Source organism: Phaenicophaeus curvirostris, chromosome Z, assembly GCF_032191515.1.
Source record: "Phaenicophaeus curvirostris isolate KB17595 chromosome Z, BPBGC_Pcur_1.0, whole genome shotgun sequence".
Taxonomy (NCBI): domain Eukaryota; kingdom Metazoa; phylum Chordata; class Aves; order Cuculiformes; family Cuculidae; genus Phaenicophaeus; species Phaenicophaeus curvirostris.
Genome location: NC_091431.1, coordinates 22,610,242 through 22,625,534, shown reverse-complemented (window position 1 = coordinate 22,625,534; position 15,293 = coordinate 22,610,242). Strand labels below are relative to the sequence as shown.

The 15,293-nt window shown below is 40.8% G+C and overlaps 1 protein-coding gene across 1 annotated transcript in view; it reads left to right on the top strand.

Annotated features, from left to right (window-relative positions):
- Positions 1-15,293, top strand: part of FBN2 (fibrillin 2) — a 145,289-nt gene that overhangs the window by 19,057 nt on the left and 110,939 nt on the right. The window contains exons 6-7 of the mRNA XM_069881153.1: positions 8,568-8,765; positions 11,942-12,067. Of these exons, the coding sequence (XP_069737254.1) occupies positions 8,568-8,765; positions 11,942-12,067 (324 nt within the window). The remainder of the gene's footprint in view (positions 1-8,567; positions 8,766-11,941; positions 12,068-15,293) is intronic.

Genomic DNA, 15,293 nt, shown 5'->3' with positions numbered 1-15,293 from the left:
CTTCTCTATTTGTAAGAATTGTGGGAATGTAGCTTTTTAATTTTGCTGGTTTTTGTTTTCTAGTGGCTACTATTGGTCTGCAGTGAAATGGAGTTCTTTATGTGAGATGAATATGTGCATGCTTATGTGGGTCCTTGCTCTGAAAAGCAAACTGGACGAAGGAAGTATTATTGCACTCTTCCTGCCCCTAGGACAGGTGGAGTCATGTGGGGTTGTTACTTGTTGAAGGCTGAGCACAAAGCTTAGTAAACTTACCAATCAACCAAATATCCTGAGTTTCAGTCTGAGGTCTTAACTAGCGGAGGTCCTCATGCCTGTTTGTAAGACTGTTGAATTTTGCATTTTGAGGTGTGATTATAAATGAAAATGCAGGGCATTTTAGGAGAAGGCAAGAATAAAGGAAAGCAATGAAATGAGATAAATGAGACCTTATCAATGTCTACAACTATATGAAGGGAGGTTGTTGCAAAGTGTGTGTCAGTCTTTATTCCCAGGTTATAAGTGGTAAAACAAGAGGAAACTGCGTTAAGTTGAGGAAGTTTAGATTCGGTATTAGCAAAAATTTCTTCACTAGAAAGGTTGTCAAGCACTGGCAGAGGCTGCCCAGGGAAGTGCTTGAGTCACCGTTCCTGGAGGTATTTAAAAGATGAGTAGATGAGGTGCTCAGGGATATGCTTTAGTAGTGGACAGGTGTGGTTGGACTCAGTGATCTCGAAGGTCTTTTCCAACCAAATGATTCTATGATTTGATAAGAGGTAAAATTTTATCTGACAGGCAAGTACTTGATTCAGAAAAATAGGTCAGATTATCTGTGTTAGAAGAACCTGCTAGTTATTCTCATTGTTTGTTCCAGACCAGACGTGTCATCAGATGCTTATAATACATACAGTTAAGTGCAGTCCCTGCTTAGAGACCTGTAGATATTTCTTACATCAGTCTTTGACAGATTACAGTAGTTCTGAAGGGCAAATTGAGGAAGCCACTTCCATGCTCTGAGAATAACAACTAGGATTCCAGCACTCTGGCAGTACATTAACTGGTTTTGCCATTCATTGCTATGACCAGTGAGAAGGCTCTAGACTTTCCTTCCCCAGCTTTTCACAAGCTGACAAATAACTATATAAAACATTAAAAAACCTGCAAGATGTTTACAGAGTGTATGCTTATTTTTTGTTAGCATGTATCTCTCTCTTCTATCTGTGCAGAAGATTTAACACTTCGCAGTTTCAAAAAGGACATGGATAATACTGAACAAGCTGTTGGCAATAATGATAAAGAAAGCATTGTGATCTTCGTATCTTTCTCTTGCTTCTCTCTTTTCCTTTCTTTGGGTACTTCAGAATGTTGTGATTAGTATTCCCTCCTTGCCCACATTGTCCAGTTGCATTATCATAGTCAGTCTCTCAGAGAAGTATCTAGCAATAGCTACAGCAAAGAAAGTCACTTGATGCTGTGATGTTAATAATATATAGTATATGCATCTGAGCTATGTGAATAATTCTCAGAGTAAGTGTCATTTACATCTCTCTGAATGCATGACAAAGCTGGCTATGCTGTTTTTGACAGAAAATTATGATGGTAGTGGAGTTAGTGAGTTTGAACCTAAAGTTTGCAGATGTGACGCAATCATATTGAAAAGAGCTAAAATCCATGGCAGGGATCTGGAGGACATGGAGGTGATTAATGGCAACCAGCATGGCTTCACCAGGGACAAACCCTGTATGACCAACTTAGTGGCTTTCTATAATGGGGTAACATCAGCAGTGGACACAGGTAAATCAACGGATGTGATCTATCTAGACTTCTGTAAAGGCTTTGACACAGTCCCCCACAACATCGTCCTGGACAGGCTGGAGAAGTGGACCTGTGTGAACCTCATGAGGTTCAACAAGGCCAAGTGCAAGGTTCTACACCTGGATCGAGGCAATCCCAGTTTTCTGTACACGATGGGGCGATGATGTGATTGAGAGCAGCCCTGCAGAGAAGAACTTGGGGGTACTGGTCGATTAGAAGCTCAACATGAGCCAGCAATGTGTGCTTGCAGCCCAGAAGGCCAAACATATCCTGGGCTGCATCAAAAGAAGCATGGCCAGCAGGTCGAGGGAGGTGATTCTGCCCCTCTATTCCTCTGTTGTGAGACCTCATCTGGAGTACTGTGTCCAGTTCTGGAATCCTCAGCATACGAAGCATATGGAACTGTTGAAATAGGTGCAGAGGGGGGCTACAAGGATGATCAGAGGGCTAGAGCACCTTCCCAATGAAGACAGGCTGAGAGAATTGGGCTTGTTCAGCCTGGAGAAGAGAAGGCTCCAAGGAGATCTTCTAGTGACCTTCCACTACCAGAAGGGGGCTGCAAGAAAGCTGGAGAGGGAGTATTCATAAAGGCTTGTGGTGATAGGACAAGGAGGAATGGGTATAAACGGTAGAAGGGCAGATTTAAACTAGGTGTAAGGAGGAATTTCTTCACCTTGAGAGTGGTGAGGCACTGGCACAGGTTACCACAGGAGGTTGTGGCTGCCCCATCCCTGGAGGAGTTCAAGGCCAGGTTGGATGGGGCCTTGGGCAGCCTGATCTAGTGGGATGTCCCTGCCCATGGGAGGGCGGCCGGAACTAGATGATCTTTAAGGTCCCTTCCAACCCTAACTATTCTGTGATTCTATGGTTCTCTGGTTCTGTGATTCTAAATCAATTGAACAGAGATGATGCCTGATCTGGAGAGTTCAAGTGGCCTGATACTACAAGTGAGAAGAGGGAAGGATGCATAAATTGAATACAGGCCTTCACAGGGAGCCAGCACTAGCAGGAGACTGTTCCTTTTAAAAGGATATGGTGTGGCTGGGGAGTTACATTCTTCCTTTCATTTTGTGGAGAAATCAAACCTTGAAGGAGGCAGGTAGTTACTGGCATCCTTACTTCTGAATGACTTCTGAACAGCACAGTTCATCTGAACTGAATCTGCGCACCTCTTAGTTCCAAAAGCTCTGAGAAACTGTCCTGAGGAGTATAGAGCAGTTACAAGTTCCTCCAGAGCTGAAACTGGGGAGAAAAAACCAAAACAAAACACCCTGAAATTGGAATGACACTATGTTTCTATCCACAAACAGTGAGCACCAGCAAAGGAGGATAGTAAAAATTCTTCAGTGAAGCAGCGTTACTTTTTACTGTAGCTGGTTCTGAAACAGGTGAAATCTTTAATACTTTTCAGTTATTTCAGTGATATGCCAGGTAACTATTAAAATGTAAGAGATGTGTAGCAATCGCACTTTGTTAGAAGTAAAATCAGCAATGTCACGCCTTTAAATTAGGTCTTCAGAAGGAATATGAAAATAAATGTTTGAATAAAGTCTTCCAAGGACTTGAGAATTTTTGCCAGAGTACAATGGAGCTCTCCTGCACAGGGCAAGAGGAAATGGCCTCATGCTCTGCCAGGGGTAGTTTAGGCTGGACATTAGGAAAAAATTTTTCACAGAAAGGGTCATTGGTCAGGCTGCCCAGGGAGGTGGCTGATTCACCTTCCCTGGAGGTGTTTAAGGCACGAGTGGACGAGGTGCTGAGGGGCATGGTTTAGTGTTTGATAGGAATGGTTGGACTCGATGATCCGGTGGGTCTCTTCCAACCTGGTTATTCTGTGATTCTGTGAAAACACTGGTCTATTCCCAGCAGTGTGTTAGTGACAAAACAGAAACATAGCACTTCTACCAGCTACTGTGAAGGAAACTGGCGTCCTCCCAATCAGACTCCCAGTACACCTCCCAGAAAGTTTCTCAGACAATATAGATTTATAGTGGAGTTTTTATTTAAGAAAATAAAAAAATTGATAGGAATTTTCCAGAGTTCAGCTTTAATTGAAATTCACACTACTTTTTGAAATTCAAATTAATCAATTTAAAAATCTAATTATTGGTGCAGCAAATTGAAAATAAACACTAATGCCATCAGCGTAGAGCAGATCTCACTGGAATTCTGTATAAGAGTTTTCTACGATTCCACAATGATAGGTGTTAGTGTGATGGATTGTTAGTCTTGTATTCAAAGATTCAGTTTGTGTCGTAACTACAATCCAACCAGAAAGTAGTTGTTATGTTATATAGCCATCAACTCTACCACCACTAAAGCCAGCCAGAGCAATGACGTAACTGACGCTACCAATACATGGACAAGCTTGAACAATTTATCGATAGAATTCCCCTTAAGACTACTGATGATGTGTAAAATGGTTATTAATTTACATTTCCTATTTGTCTTCCAATGGATATTTTTTTCAAATACTAGACAAATAGCAAACAGTGCAGGTTACTAGAAACTTCCTACCAATACTGGGGCAGGGGAGAAAAGAGAGAGAGAGAGAGAAAGGAACCTCCAAAGTCTACTTTAAGCATGGAGTCATTCAAAATTTTCACTGCCTGAGTTTGAAAAATTAGGAATGGGAAGGTTGTTTGCTTGTTTGTTTGTTTCCTTTTCATTGAGGGCATAGTCACTTACTGTAAACCTGTTATTTGTTTTGATCAATAAAAAAGGAGCTTAATAAAACTTCATAAATGTTGAGCCATCAGGATAATTGTGGAGTACACACACTCTGTGGCTGGAGGTTAGATGGGTGCCAGATATTTGGGAATAGTTATCTCTTTATTTTCTTCTCCTGTGTCTTTAGCACACCCTGATATTTTTCACTATGTGTATTCTACTAACAGCTCGGTTTACCCGTGTCCACTGCGGCAGTTACCCCATCCTAGAAAGCCACTAAGTTGGTCATACAGGATTTGCCCCTGGTGAAGCCGTGCTGACTGCCATTAATCACCTCCATTTTCTCCATGTGTTTTAGTGTAGCTTCTAGGAGGATGTGTTCTGTGATCTTCCCAGGCACAGAGGTGAGGCTGACAGGTCAGTAGTTCTCAGGGTCGTCTTTTCTACCCTTTTTAAGAATGGGTACATTACCCTTCTTCCAGTCACCAGGAACTTCTGATTGCCATGACTTTTCAAATATCATGGAGAGTGGCTTGGTAACCGTGTCTGCTAATTCACTCAGGACTCTGGGATGCATTTCATCAGAGCCCATAGACTTATAAATAAATGTTCAGGTTCCTCAGGTGGCCACAAACCTGATCCTCCTCTACAGTGGAAGGGGGTTTATCCCCCTAGTCACCGTCTTACTGTCCCTTGACCCAGGAGGGGTGAGAAGAGCAGTTATCCATGAAGAGTGAGGAAAAAATGTTGTTAAGTTCCCCAGCCTTCTCCTCATCTGCTGATACGAGGTCACCATTTCCAATCGTCAGTGAGGGTACGCTCTCTTTAACCTTCCTCTTTTGATTGACCTACCTATAGAAGCCGTTCTTGTTAGTGTTTACTTCCCTTGCCAGGTTTAGCTTCAGCTGCCCCTTGGCCTTCTTGACTTCCTCCCTACACAACTGGCAGCGTCCCTATACACGTCCCAGGTTACCCGTCCCTGCTTGCACTGCCTGTACACTTCCCTCTTCTTCTTCAGTTTAACCAGCAGGTCTTGTCTCAGCCATGCTGGTCTCTTCTCTTCAGCTGGACAGGCTGCCTCTGATCCTGCTATCACTGATGAGTTCGCTTGTGTTGGTGACCATAAGCTCCAGTATTGCATTTCTTCAGCTTGGGGTTTCTGTCAGCTGGACTAAGAAGTTATCCTCAATGCACTCCAGGAATCTGCTGGATTGCCTACAGCTTGCCATACTACTTTTCCAGCATATGTTGGGGTGATTGAAGTCCCTGAGTAGGATGAGAGCTTGCAAGTGTGAAACCTCCTGTAGCTGGAGGAAGAAGACTTCATTGGTTGGTTCTCCTTGATTGGGTGGCCTGTAGTATACACCAACCACAAGGTTCCCATTGATTCCTCTGTCTTTAACTCTGACCCACAAGCTCTCAAGCTGTTCGTGGCTACTTTTCAACAACAGCTCTTCACATTCTATCCTTTTCCTGAGATAGAGAGCAACACCTCCACCCCTCCTTCCCAGTCTGAACAGCCTGTAGCATCATCCAACCGGGAAATCCAACTGGGGAATAAAGACAGGTGAACCAGGGTAGTGAAAAACATCTTTAAACACCTGCCTCCTATGACAAGAATCAGAACACAGATCATCAAGGGCATGTATGGCTTTGGCCATATTCAAGTACTTCTCTGAAATGTCTGTGCACCAATGCATGCAGCTTGAGGAACAAACAGGAAGAGCTAGAGATTGGTATATGGTCACAGGGCTACAACCTCACTGCAATCATGGAGATGTGGTGGCATAGCTCACATGACTGGAACACTGACACGGACAGCAATGTGCTTTTTAGAAAAGACAGATCAGCAAGGCAAGTTGATGGGGCTAGTCTTTATGTGAGGGAGCAACTGGAATATATTGAGCTCAGCCTAGGTGTGTATGAGGAATGAGTCAAGAGCTTACGGTTAAGAATGGTGTACAACTTGGTTGACATTAGAATGGGAACCTGCTCCCACTGAGCAGTAGTAAAAACTTGCTTTGTGCATATGAAGCTAATTGCTTTTGCTGTGTGACACAGAGAATTGTTTTACAGGTATTAGGCAATATGTTTCAACAGAGCTGTTTGCTAAAGAGCATCACACTGTTTCCTAAAAATGAAATAGGGTTACCAATGAATACAATATCCAAATTCCCTTTTGTTTTCACCGGAGTCAGGACATAATGCCATTTCTTTCAGTTCTTAAATTCTGAGCACTTCTGTTTTGCTTCAGTATGACCATTGCTGATGATTTGGTGGTTACATGCAGTTTATCTCATATGTCCATCAATCTCTGTGACACTTGAGTAAGCTTCTTATGAAAGAGGCATACCATCATAGTCTGTCATGGAGTCTTTTCCTTACCCTTACACTTTAACTGAAATCTAGACAAGATTACAGTAAGTGACTGGAATTTAAATCTCTGATGGTTGGAGTTTGTGTTTCAAATATTTGTCATTCTCATACGAGGCTACAGCTTGACGAGATTACTGTCTTATGCTATCAGTTATAAGGATTGATATTCTATGTTAAAAATTCAGGCTGCTTGTATTCCAGTATGTTGCATGAAAGATCACTGAAACCTTTTTCTAATGAACAGGATCTTTTCTTTATAATATAGTTATTTTATGAGAAGTGCAATCTTTGTGGCCTGATGAACACAGAGGAAGGCCGAAGGTATAACTGAAGATTATTTTCAAATGAAAATCAGTAAAGATTAAGATTTGGAGTTGGTTTTACTGAGTATTTAAAATCTCTTGATCTCCTTTTATTGTTTGGCATTTTTTTTGTGGATACTTATGTGCTTCCCTAACTTTATTTGAAATGAACAGCTCAGTTGAAATTAACTGCCAATGTGTATAAATAACCGTCTGCAGAAGTCCTTCCCAGACTGATACTTGAATGAACTTAGTTGAAGGTAGGGAGCAGAACTTTCTTTTTTATTTCAGCTAGCTTTTACTTTATGTGTTTTGGGAGTTAATGCAAAGAAAAATTAATATGAGATCTTGCTGGGAAGACTATTTTCTCCCTTTCCAAAGATGTCAAAGCTCTTCTTTTATACTTCAGGGTGAAAGTATCAAGTTCTAGAAAGCATTGATTCTAGCTTGGTTATGATTTCAACTGTATTCTAATGAAAGTATGTGGAAGACAGCGAAAAAAAGGGTAAAAAGAATAGTACAAGATAGCAGGGTAGTAGCTGTAACCCCACTGTTTTGCCTTCTTCCACATGAATGAATGTGAGTGGTGGGTTTGCATTTTCCTACCCAACCTCTTAAAGCTTCCATTAGGTTATGAAATCTGGCTTAGAGCAACCATCTGTTTCTCATTTGTTCCTAGAGAATTTTAGTTAATTGTTGTTTCCTGGTTGTGTTTCCTCATAAGGTCAAAAAATCTTTCTCTTTATATAAGTTGAAGCTTAATGAGTTAACCATTTACAGTTAACCATGACATTTTATCCTTTTCATACCATTTGTATGCTATATTTCGTGTACTCAATATAACTGGGGTAGGTTGTATTTTCTTATGTTCTTCTTCTGAAAATAAATGGTGGTTTACCAGTTAGTCCTCTGTAGGCAGCACTGTTTTACAGTAAGCATTCCAGCCGGAATGTTGATACTGTGACAGTGGAAGGCGTGGACCTTGATCAGTGAAGAGTGGACAAATCAGTGGCTGCTGTAGTCTGCAGTTCCTTCCCATGAAGCACCATGAAACAACTTTGGAATAAGAGAAGCAGTTCCCTGTCTTTGTTTGCTTATTCTTAACTGCTCTTTTAATTGTTTGCTTGCTTATTTGTTTGTAAAACTCTCTCACTTATTATGGGTTTTACTGGATACATTTGGGTCCAGCTGCCTTTTATTACTTGTGTCTAGCAGAAAGAAACAAGTTGAAAGATAAGATAACTGTGAAAATCGTTGCCTTCAGTGGAAGGTGTCATGCAACTTCTGTAAGCAGTAACATAACTTAAATTTCCAGGTCCTCTTGGAATTTTCTTAATATAGGTATCTACTGGATTAGAAATTGATTCCTTCTGTAGTTACTACTACACTGTCTTGCATAATACAGTGATCTTTCCTTTCTTCCAGATTATAGAACAGGCGCATGTTTCACACAAGTTAACAAACAGATGTGTCAGGGCCAGCTCACTGGAACAGTTTGCACAAAAACCCTCTGCTGTGCCACAATTGGGCGTGCATGGGGTCACCCCTGTGAAATGTGCCCTCCTCAGCCTCAGCCTTGCCGCCGTGGCTTCATCCCTAATATTCGCACTGGAGCATGTCAGGGTAAGCCTTATGGTTTAAATTGTGCATGACTGTTCTGTTGCTGATATGTAGCTTGAAAATCTGGCATCCACTTACAACAAACCCACCGTTTTCCTTCTGTGTGTTCTGTGTCATTCTTTTGATAAAATTTGAAGATCCTTTGCTGCTTTGAGGTTTTGGCTAGTATACATATAGAACAAAACTCAAGTGCCTGGGAAAAATGAATACCAACCAAGGAGCCATAAAAACAGAGCATGAAAAGGTCGGAATGTCTGTTGAGCACAGTCATCAGAGACTGTGACAGAGCACCACTCAGGCTTATTTGCTATAGCCCATATATACTTCATTCATTATACCAAAAAAATCACTATTTCTTGCTGCTGAGTTGTTCCCTTTCTGAAGTGGTTGAGAGTTACTATAGAGATTTTCTTTTTTAATGCCATCATTTAGATAAAACACACAGTGAACCTTCTTGTTGCTCAGTTTGGATTATTTGGGTAGGGTTAGAAAAATGTATGAGTAAGGAAGGACTGCAGTCTTCTATGTTTAGATTCATAAAATGTTTGAGAAATGGGGAAGCCTTCTTTCCTTATCGAGTATCGCTTTCCGTGCTATTAAAAGGCTTCTCCTCTCTGTTGTTCCTGTAGTCCGCCTGTCCTGAAAGCATCTGTTCTGCTGTAGCTGCTTGGCTGAATTTTAAAACAAACTGCATAAAGAATGCAATAACAGAGGATACTAGAACTCTAAAAGGAAAATGTACTCCTTTTGTGGCACATGGTCAATTTGCAGGCTGTGTTGACGTAGAATCTTCCCAAGAAGCAGCTGAAACCAAGTAGGTGCCATGGTCAGACCCTACAATGCTATCTGCTCCTTGAAGGAATAAGATTTAGACTTGTAGGTGCAACAGTCTTCTGTTGTTGCATTGATGAATGACCTTGTTTGAGGAAGAGTGTTTCTAGCACTATTCTGTTGTATCATCTTGGCTGTGGCTTGCAATTGTGTGTTGACAAACGTGAAAGATGTCCTGGCACTGGTGGCCAGTCTTCTCAGTTGGATGAGGATATCGCTGGTGATAATGTTAGTCTTAATGTTGCTGTCTGGAATAAACAAGTCAGCCACCCATCCCATCACAGATCTGACAGGCTGAGCTGTTGAGCCACACTTATTTCTTCCTAGGTAAGTGTTTCTTACTTTACCTGATACTTATGGCCAGTTAAAGGACACAGTATATGAGGCATCCATTTCCTAGGGCAAGATAGAGTGGACCCTAGGGTCCAGGCAGCTGGTTGGTAGGCATTTTCTAGATTTCATTTTTTCACCAATTAAAGTGGGGATAGACATATTCATAACTACACAGCCATACCATACTCTGGGGAATCTGTACCACCATGGAAACGTTCTTTTACCACATGAATGAAGCTTGGTGTATGTTATAAAACTAGAGGGGCCACTTCTCTTGAGGTGGGTTGATGAGTTTAAATTCTTGGACATTAGAGTAATTAACTGCATAGGTCCACTTAGTTAGATTTTGTCTTCCTTCTAAGTGGATGCACCAGGAAACATCTTGTATTTGCAAGCAAGGAATTGAAAATGACTGTGGCGTTCAATGTTTTACTGCCTTTGAACAGTCAGTGTCCCACAGAATACCATTGCATGTTTTGTCTGGGTCTATCATAAAACGGTCTTGCATTGTATAAGAAACAGATACGTTAGGCTTTGATGCATTACAGTGGGTCAAATTGAATCTACTACTTGAGGCGGTCTAAACCCATTCCAAAGTATAGGTGGTGGTGTTGGTGGTCTGGCTATTTACACCTTTCAGGCAGCTTTCACTGTTGTTAAGGCTCAAGTGCATGGGATTTGAATCTAGAGGTATACAACACACCTGCAGGGTTACTGAGGGAAACAGCTGTTTTGGAGATGTTTGCTCTTAGTTCTGACATGTCACTATCTGAGCCATAAAGGTATAAAGACAAGTGCTCACCTGATGCTGGAATGGCAATACAGGCAGAAAACAGACCTTCATGAGTACCCACATCTTGCAGAAGTGCATTACTATTTGCAAGACTACATTATTCTTAAGACCTTCCTGAATGGAAGCGTCTCTCTGTGAGGCTGTGCTAATGACTGCCAGGTAAGGAGGCCAAACCACTTCATATTGGCATAGTTCAGGCACCTGTGATGGCCCTCAAAATGCAACTGACTGGGCACATGCTGACAGCAGCAACCCTACACCAAGACCTTCCAGAATAGAGCCTGGTCTAGCCTGCCACTGCAGTAGTATAATTTTCTGCCTTTGTCTTAGATGTGTGATGTTGCACACTGAATAGCTGCACCAAAAATTAAAACACCTGCACGAACCCATACTGACCCAGTCACTAGGGGCAAATCTGTCCAGTCCCTCCAGTAAGTTAATTAGCACCTCCCAGCATTCTTGCCGTTCTGCCAACAGAGCCTTAGCAGAATACAAAGACCATGTACCATACAAGTGAACTCTGAGTTGATTCATGACCATCCTGCAGAACAGTAAAGAAAAATGTCTCATTGTGAAACACTGGATGGTTGCCCCTGGATCCACTTATTTAGGTGAATAAAAATTCACCTAAAAAGGGTCTTGCTGTCAGCAGCCTGAATGCTCTAAATGTTAATAAGCAAGCTCTAAAGGCCTTATTTAAGCCCCTCAGAGTGGTGTTTAAAAGGTACTTCTTGTCCAATTTGTAGGTCTTGAGGCACTCCTGGGCGAGTTGACAAGTTTAGCAAGGGCAGACCAGGTGGAAAAGCCTTGCCAATTGGTTGACCATGTTCAGGTGGACAGGAGGGTAGTCCATATGTACAGGTAGAGATCCTTTCAAAGTAATAATCTATGTTTTGTAATGACCATATAAGGAACAATCTGAGGACATGGGATGACAACACTAAGTTGTCCTGATTGGACTTCACTGCACATCTTAACTATTTACAGCTATGTATGTCATAAGTCAATGCACATAGTACCCTCTGAGTCTACATGGAATTGAATAGAACACACATGAGGGTCTGCGTCGTGTTACTGCTATTATTGTCATATATTGGTGCTGAAATGTACCTGGGGTTTGTTTGCATTATTTTTAAGAATAATTTCAGAGCATTCTGTCTGCCAGAAAGTCCATGATGAAATTCTGTATTTTACATCAAGTAATCCTTTTTTGACTTTGTAGATGTTGATGAATGCCAGGCTATCCCTGGAGTCTGCCAAGGAGGAAATTGCATTAATACTGTAGGTTCGTACCAGTGCAAGTGTCCTGCCGGCCACAGATACAATGAGGCAACTCAAAAATGTCATGGTAAGTGGTGTTGTCAGAGAACATATCTAAAATATAGTTAAGTAAAGTGTTAGTGTTCTTTAGTAAAGAAAGAAAAGGTTCTGAATAGTTTCAGTGTCTGATCTGAACAGGCATATCACCATTGTACCATGCTTTTGATTTCTTCTTCACAGCATCCTGTTCTTCTACTTTGCTGTTCATGTTTTGCATTAGGTGTTTTTTTCTGTCTGACTTATGTAGGTAAATACAGTATTTATCTTGTTTCAAAGATTATAACTTCATAAAGTGTGCATCTGTGAGCAGCACGTAACTGCAACTGAATTATTAGGATTTTGTTTGCTTTCTCAAAATTTGCTTTCTCTAAATATTATAGTACAGGTAGGTATTTTCAGCCTACTGACTACAGTGTGAAAAGCAAATGTGACAGTTTTGGTAATGCTTGTAAGAAATTACTGCTCTGTGCATTTTGTGTTGAAGAGCCTTGATAAAAAGAATATGTAGGAAATGTCCTTCTTTTTTACATGAAAAATCAGATAGACCGTATTTTATAAGCATAGTTTAATAAACATAGGCCATGTTTATTCAGGAAAGATGTTAATATAATTAAGAGAAGCGATTCTGTATAGTTTAGAGTAATGTGATAGGAGACGGATGGTGTTTTGTGAGTTTGATGCAGACTTCACTGATTTGAGTGAATGCCATGCCTTTGAGCGAAATCAGAACTCTCAAACTTCATCACAACCATTCAAGGTACACAGGTAAGGGGACTGCTTGTTTAAGGCTACGACTTGTGGTTAGACAGCAATTTAAATCTGTCACCACATTAAATTATACTCACTATTTTGGTTCAAAAATGGTTTTTAGCCAATTTTGGAAGTCATCTCAGAGTTGGCTTTAGTTTTGCTTACAATACAGAATGCACTGAAGATTTAAGTAGTAGAATTGTTTGAAAATTGCGTTTTATAAGTGAAAATGTTACATATGGTGTTGTTGCAAATATTACTAAAAAGTAAGTAAAAAAAACCCACAGAAGTATTTTTCTCTGGTCCTGGTCTCCACCTTCTTCTGGTTTTTTGTATTGACTAGTTTCAATTCTACTGATATTCCTGTCACGCGGTTTTCTACGGGAAACCTGGCTACATCTCGTTAAAATAATCCAAGAAACAGTTTATGAGTAATAGTGCTGCAGATGTAGAAACAAGAGCTGAGTTTATCCCTTGTTGAGGAGAAGTGAAAGCAGCTTGTATGTCTGTGTACATGCGCATGGGTATCTGCCTATCTAGATGTGAGAGTATGCTGATAGATATCCAGCCTATGCACAAAAGTTTAAGGCTCTCCAGGGAGTAATCATGTTCACAGGGAAAGCAGGTCCATTTGAACCATTTTGGAAGTAAGGGAACACCAGGATCCTTGCTGAGACTCTGAGAAAAAGAATCTCTCCATACCTTGAAGACAATAGAACAGGAGAAGAGTTGTGTAGTTCTAGAACAGTGCAGCACCATCTTCTGCAAGATCAAGGGACAAACTAGAAGGCACCAAGCTGAGTGAGGAGTCCTACAAAAAGGGGATAACTGAATGGGAAATTTTTAATCAAAGCCACTCTACTTGGCAGAATTAAGTCCAAAGCATTCCATCTACCCTGTGCTGCGTGGCAACATGTGACGAACAGGGCCAGGTGTAAAAGTGAGCACAACCTAGTAAAGGGTTTCTTTTTTTTTTTTTTTTGTGGGAGTCAGAATGGAAATGTAAATATAGTCAAGAGGTACTGGGATTTTTCTTGCTAGGGAGGCAATCAGGAAGGTGGGAAGGAGTGGCTCCGTAGGTCACAGGAGATTTGTAGGCCTTTAATGAAGCATCAGCAAAAAGGAAGGAGAATTGTGTTAGATGCAAAGGAGGCAGTGTGCTTTGTTCTCTCTTTATAAGAGTCCTCTTTGGAGTTTGCCCTTGTTGGAAACAGTGGAAAGGAGGTACTGATCCTGCTGTTTTTAGGAGGGGACATCATGCTCATCTGCTTGTGACCCTTTACTTGACTCCTTTCTCCTCTCCACCTGTGTGTAAAGAAGCCCAAAGGAAGAAGCATTCCTTTCCATTCAGTGCTAACTGCAGAACTCCAGCTGCTCTTGGAATTGCCTGTCGCTGAATTACTGGTTCTTCAAATTATAACTTACCTTTTATTTCCATACTGAGCAGTAGTGGTGAGGGGTGTGGAGGCAGTAGTAGTCGGTGAATCAGAACACAAAGTATGAAGATGTACAGAAATAATCCAGCACTACTTGCTTTTTTTGGGTAATGGACTCTAATCATTCAGAAAGGTAAATCAGCAGGTATCATTAGTAATAGCATGCAACTTAGTTTATGACTAAGTTTGCATAACGATGTCTGGCCGTGTTATCAGGTCAGACATAATGCCGTCCTGATGTGGGTATATAAATTCCATACCAGAGCTAACTTGTATCCTACCAGCTCAGAGCACAGACACAGTGAACTTTAGAGCTACCTTTACCTTAAAACTGACATATACCTGGCTTAGTAAATTTCATAGTATCTTAATGCTATTATTAGCTTTTAAGCAATGTACTTCTGGGGTGGTTTAACAGTTTTTAGGAGGTGAATAAGTATGTTATGATCAGTTATCATGATTTTGAAAAACTCTAGCCATACAGTTTATCTTTCAGTAGAATTCAGGCTGAAGTTCACTGAACATCACAACATAAAGTATACGAAATTCAGAAACATTTTCTTGTGTTTATGCCACTAAATATAAACAACTGTCAGAAAAAAAATCTGCAAATGTTGAATGTTCTCCAAAATGTGACTGTGATGCCTCACTTGAAAGGCATCAACTTACCATTTCAAAGATGAAGCCAAACCCGCTGCAATTGCTAAACAAATATGTAATGTGGCTGATTGTGTAGGCAATGTCTGGATTAGAAATAGATGCTTTCTTGTTACTCATCTTGTATTTGTGTTGTCAGTTGCAAGACATATCACTGGAACATTTTTATTCAAGATGGTATTCTTTGAAACTGCATAGTTTTAATCAAATTTATAGTTCAAAACATTATATAGAAGTAATATAGCATAGAGCATTCTACTCACTCCTTTCCATTCTTTAAATATGAAAAACCAGATCAAGTATTGCTTGCTGGCTGCAAAGGACAAAATCTAAATTGGAGTCAGTTAGCAGGCAAGGCTCCCATCTTCCAAAGCAGAGGTTGGAATCTTACAGTAACTGTTCAGACATTCT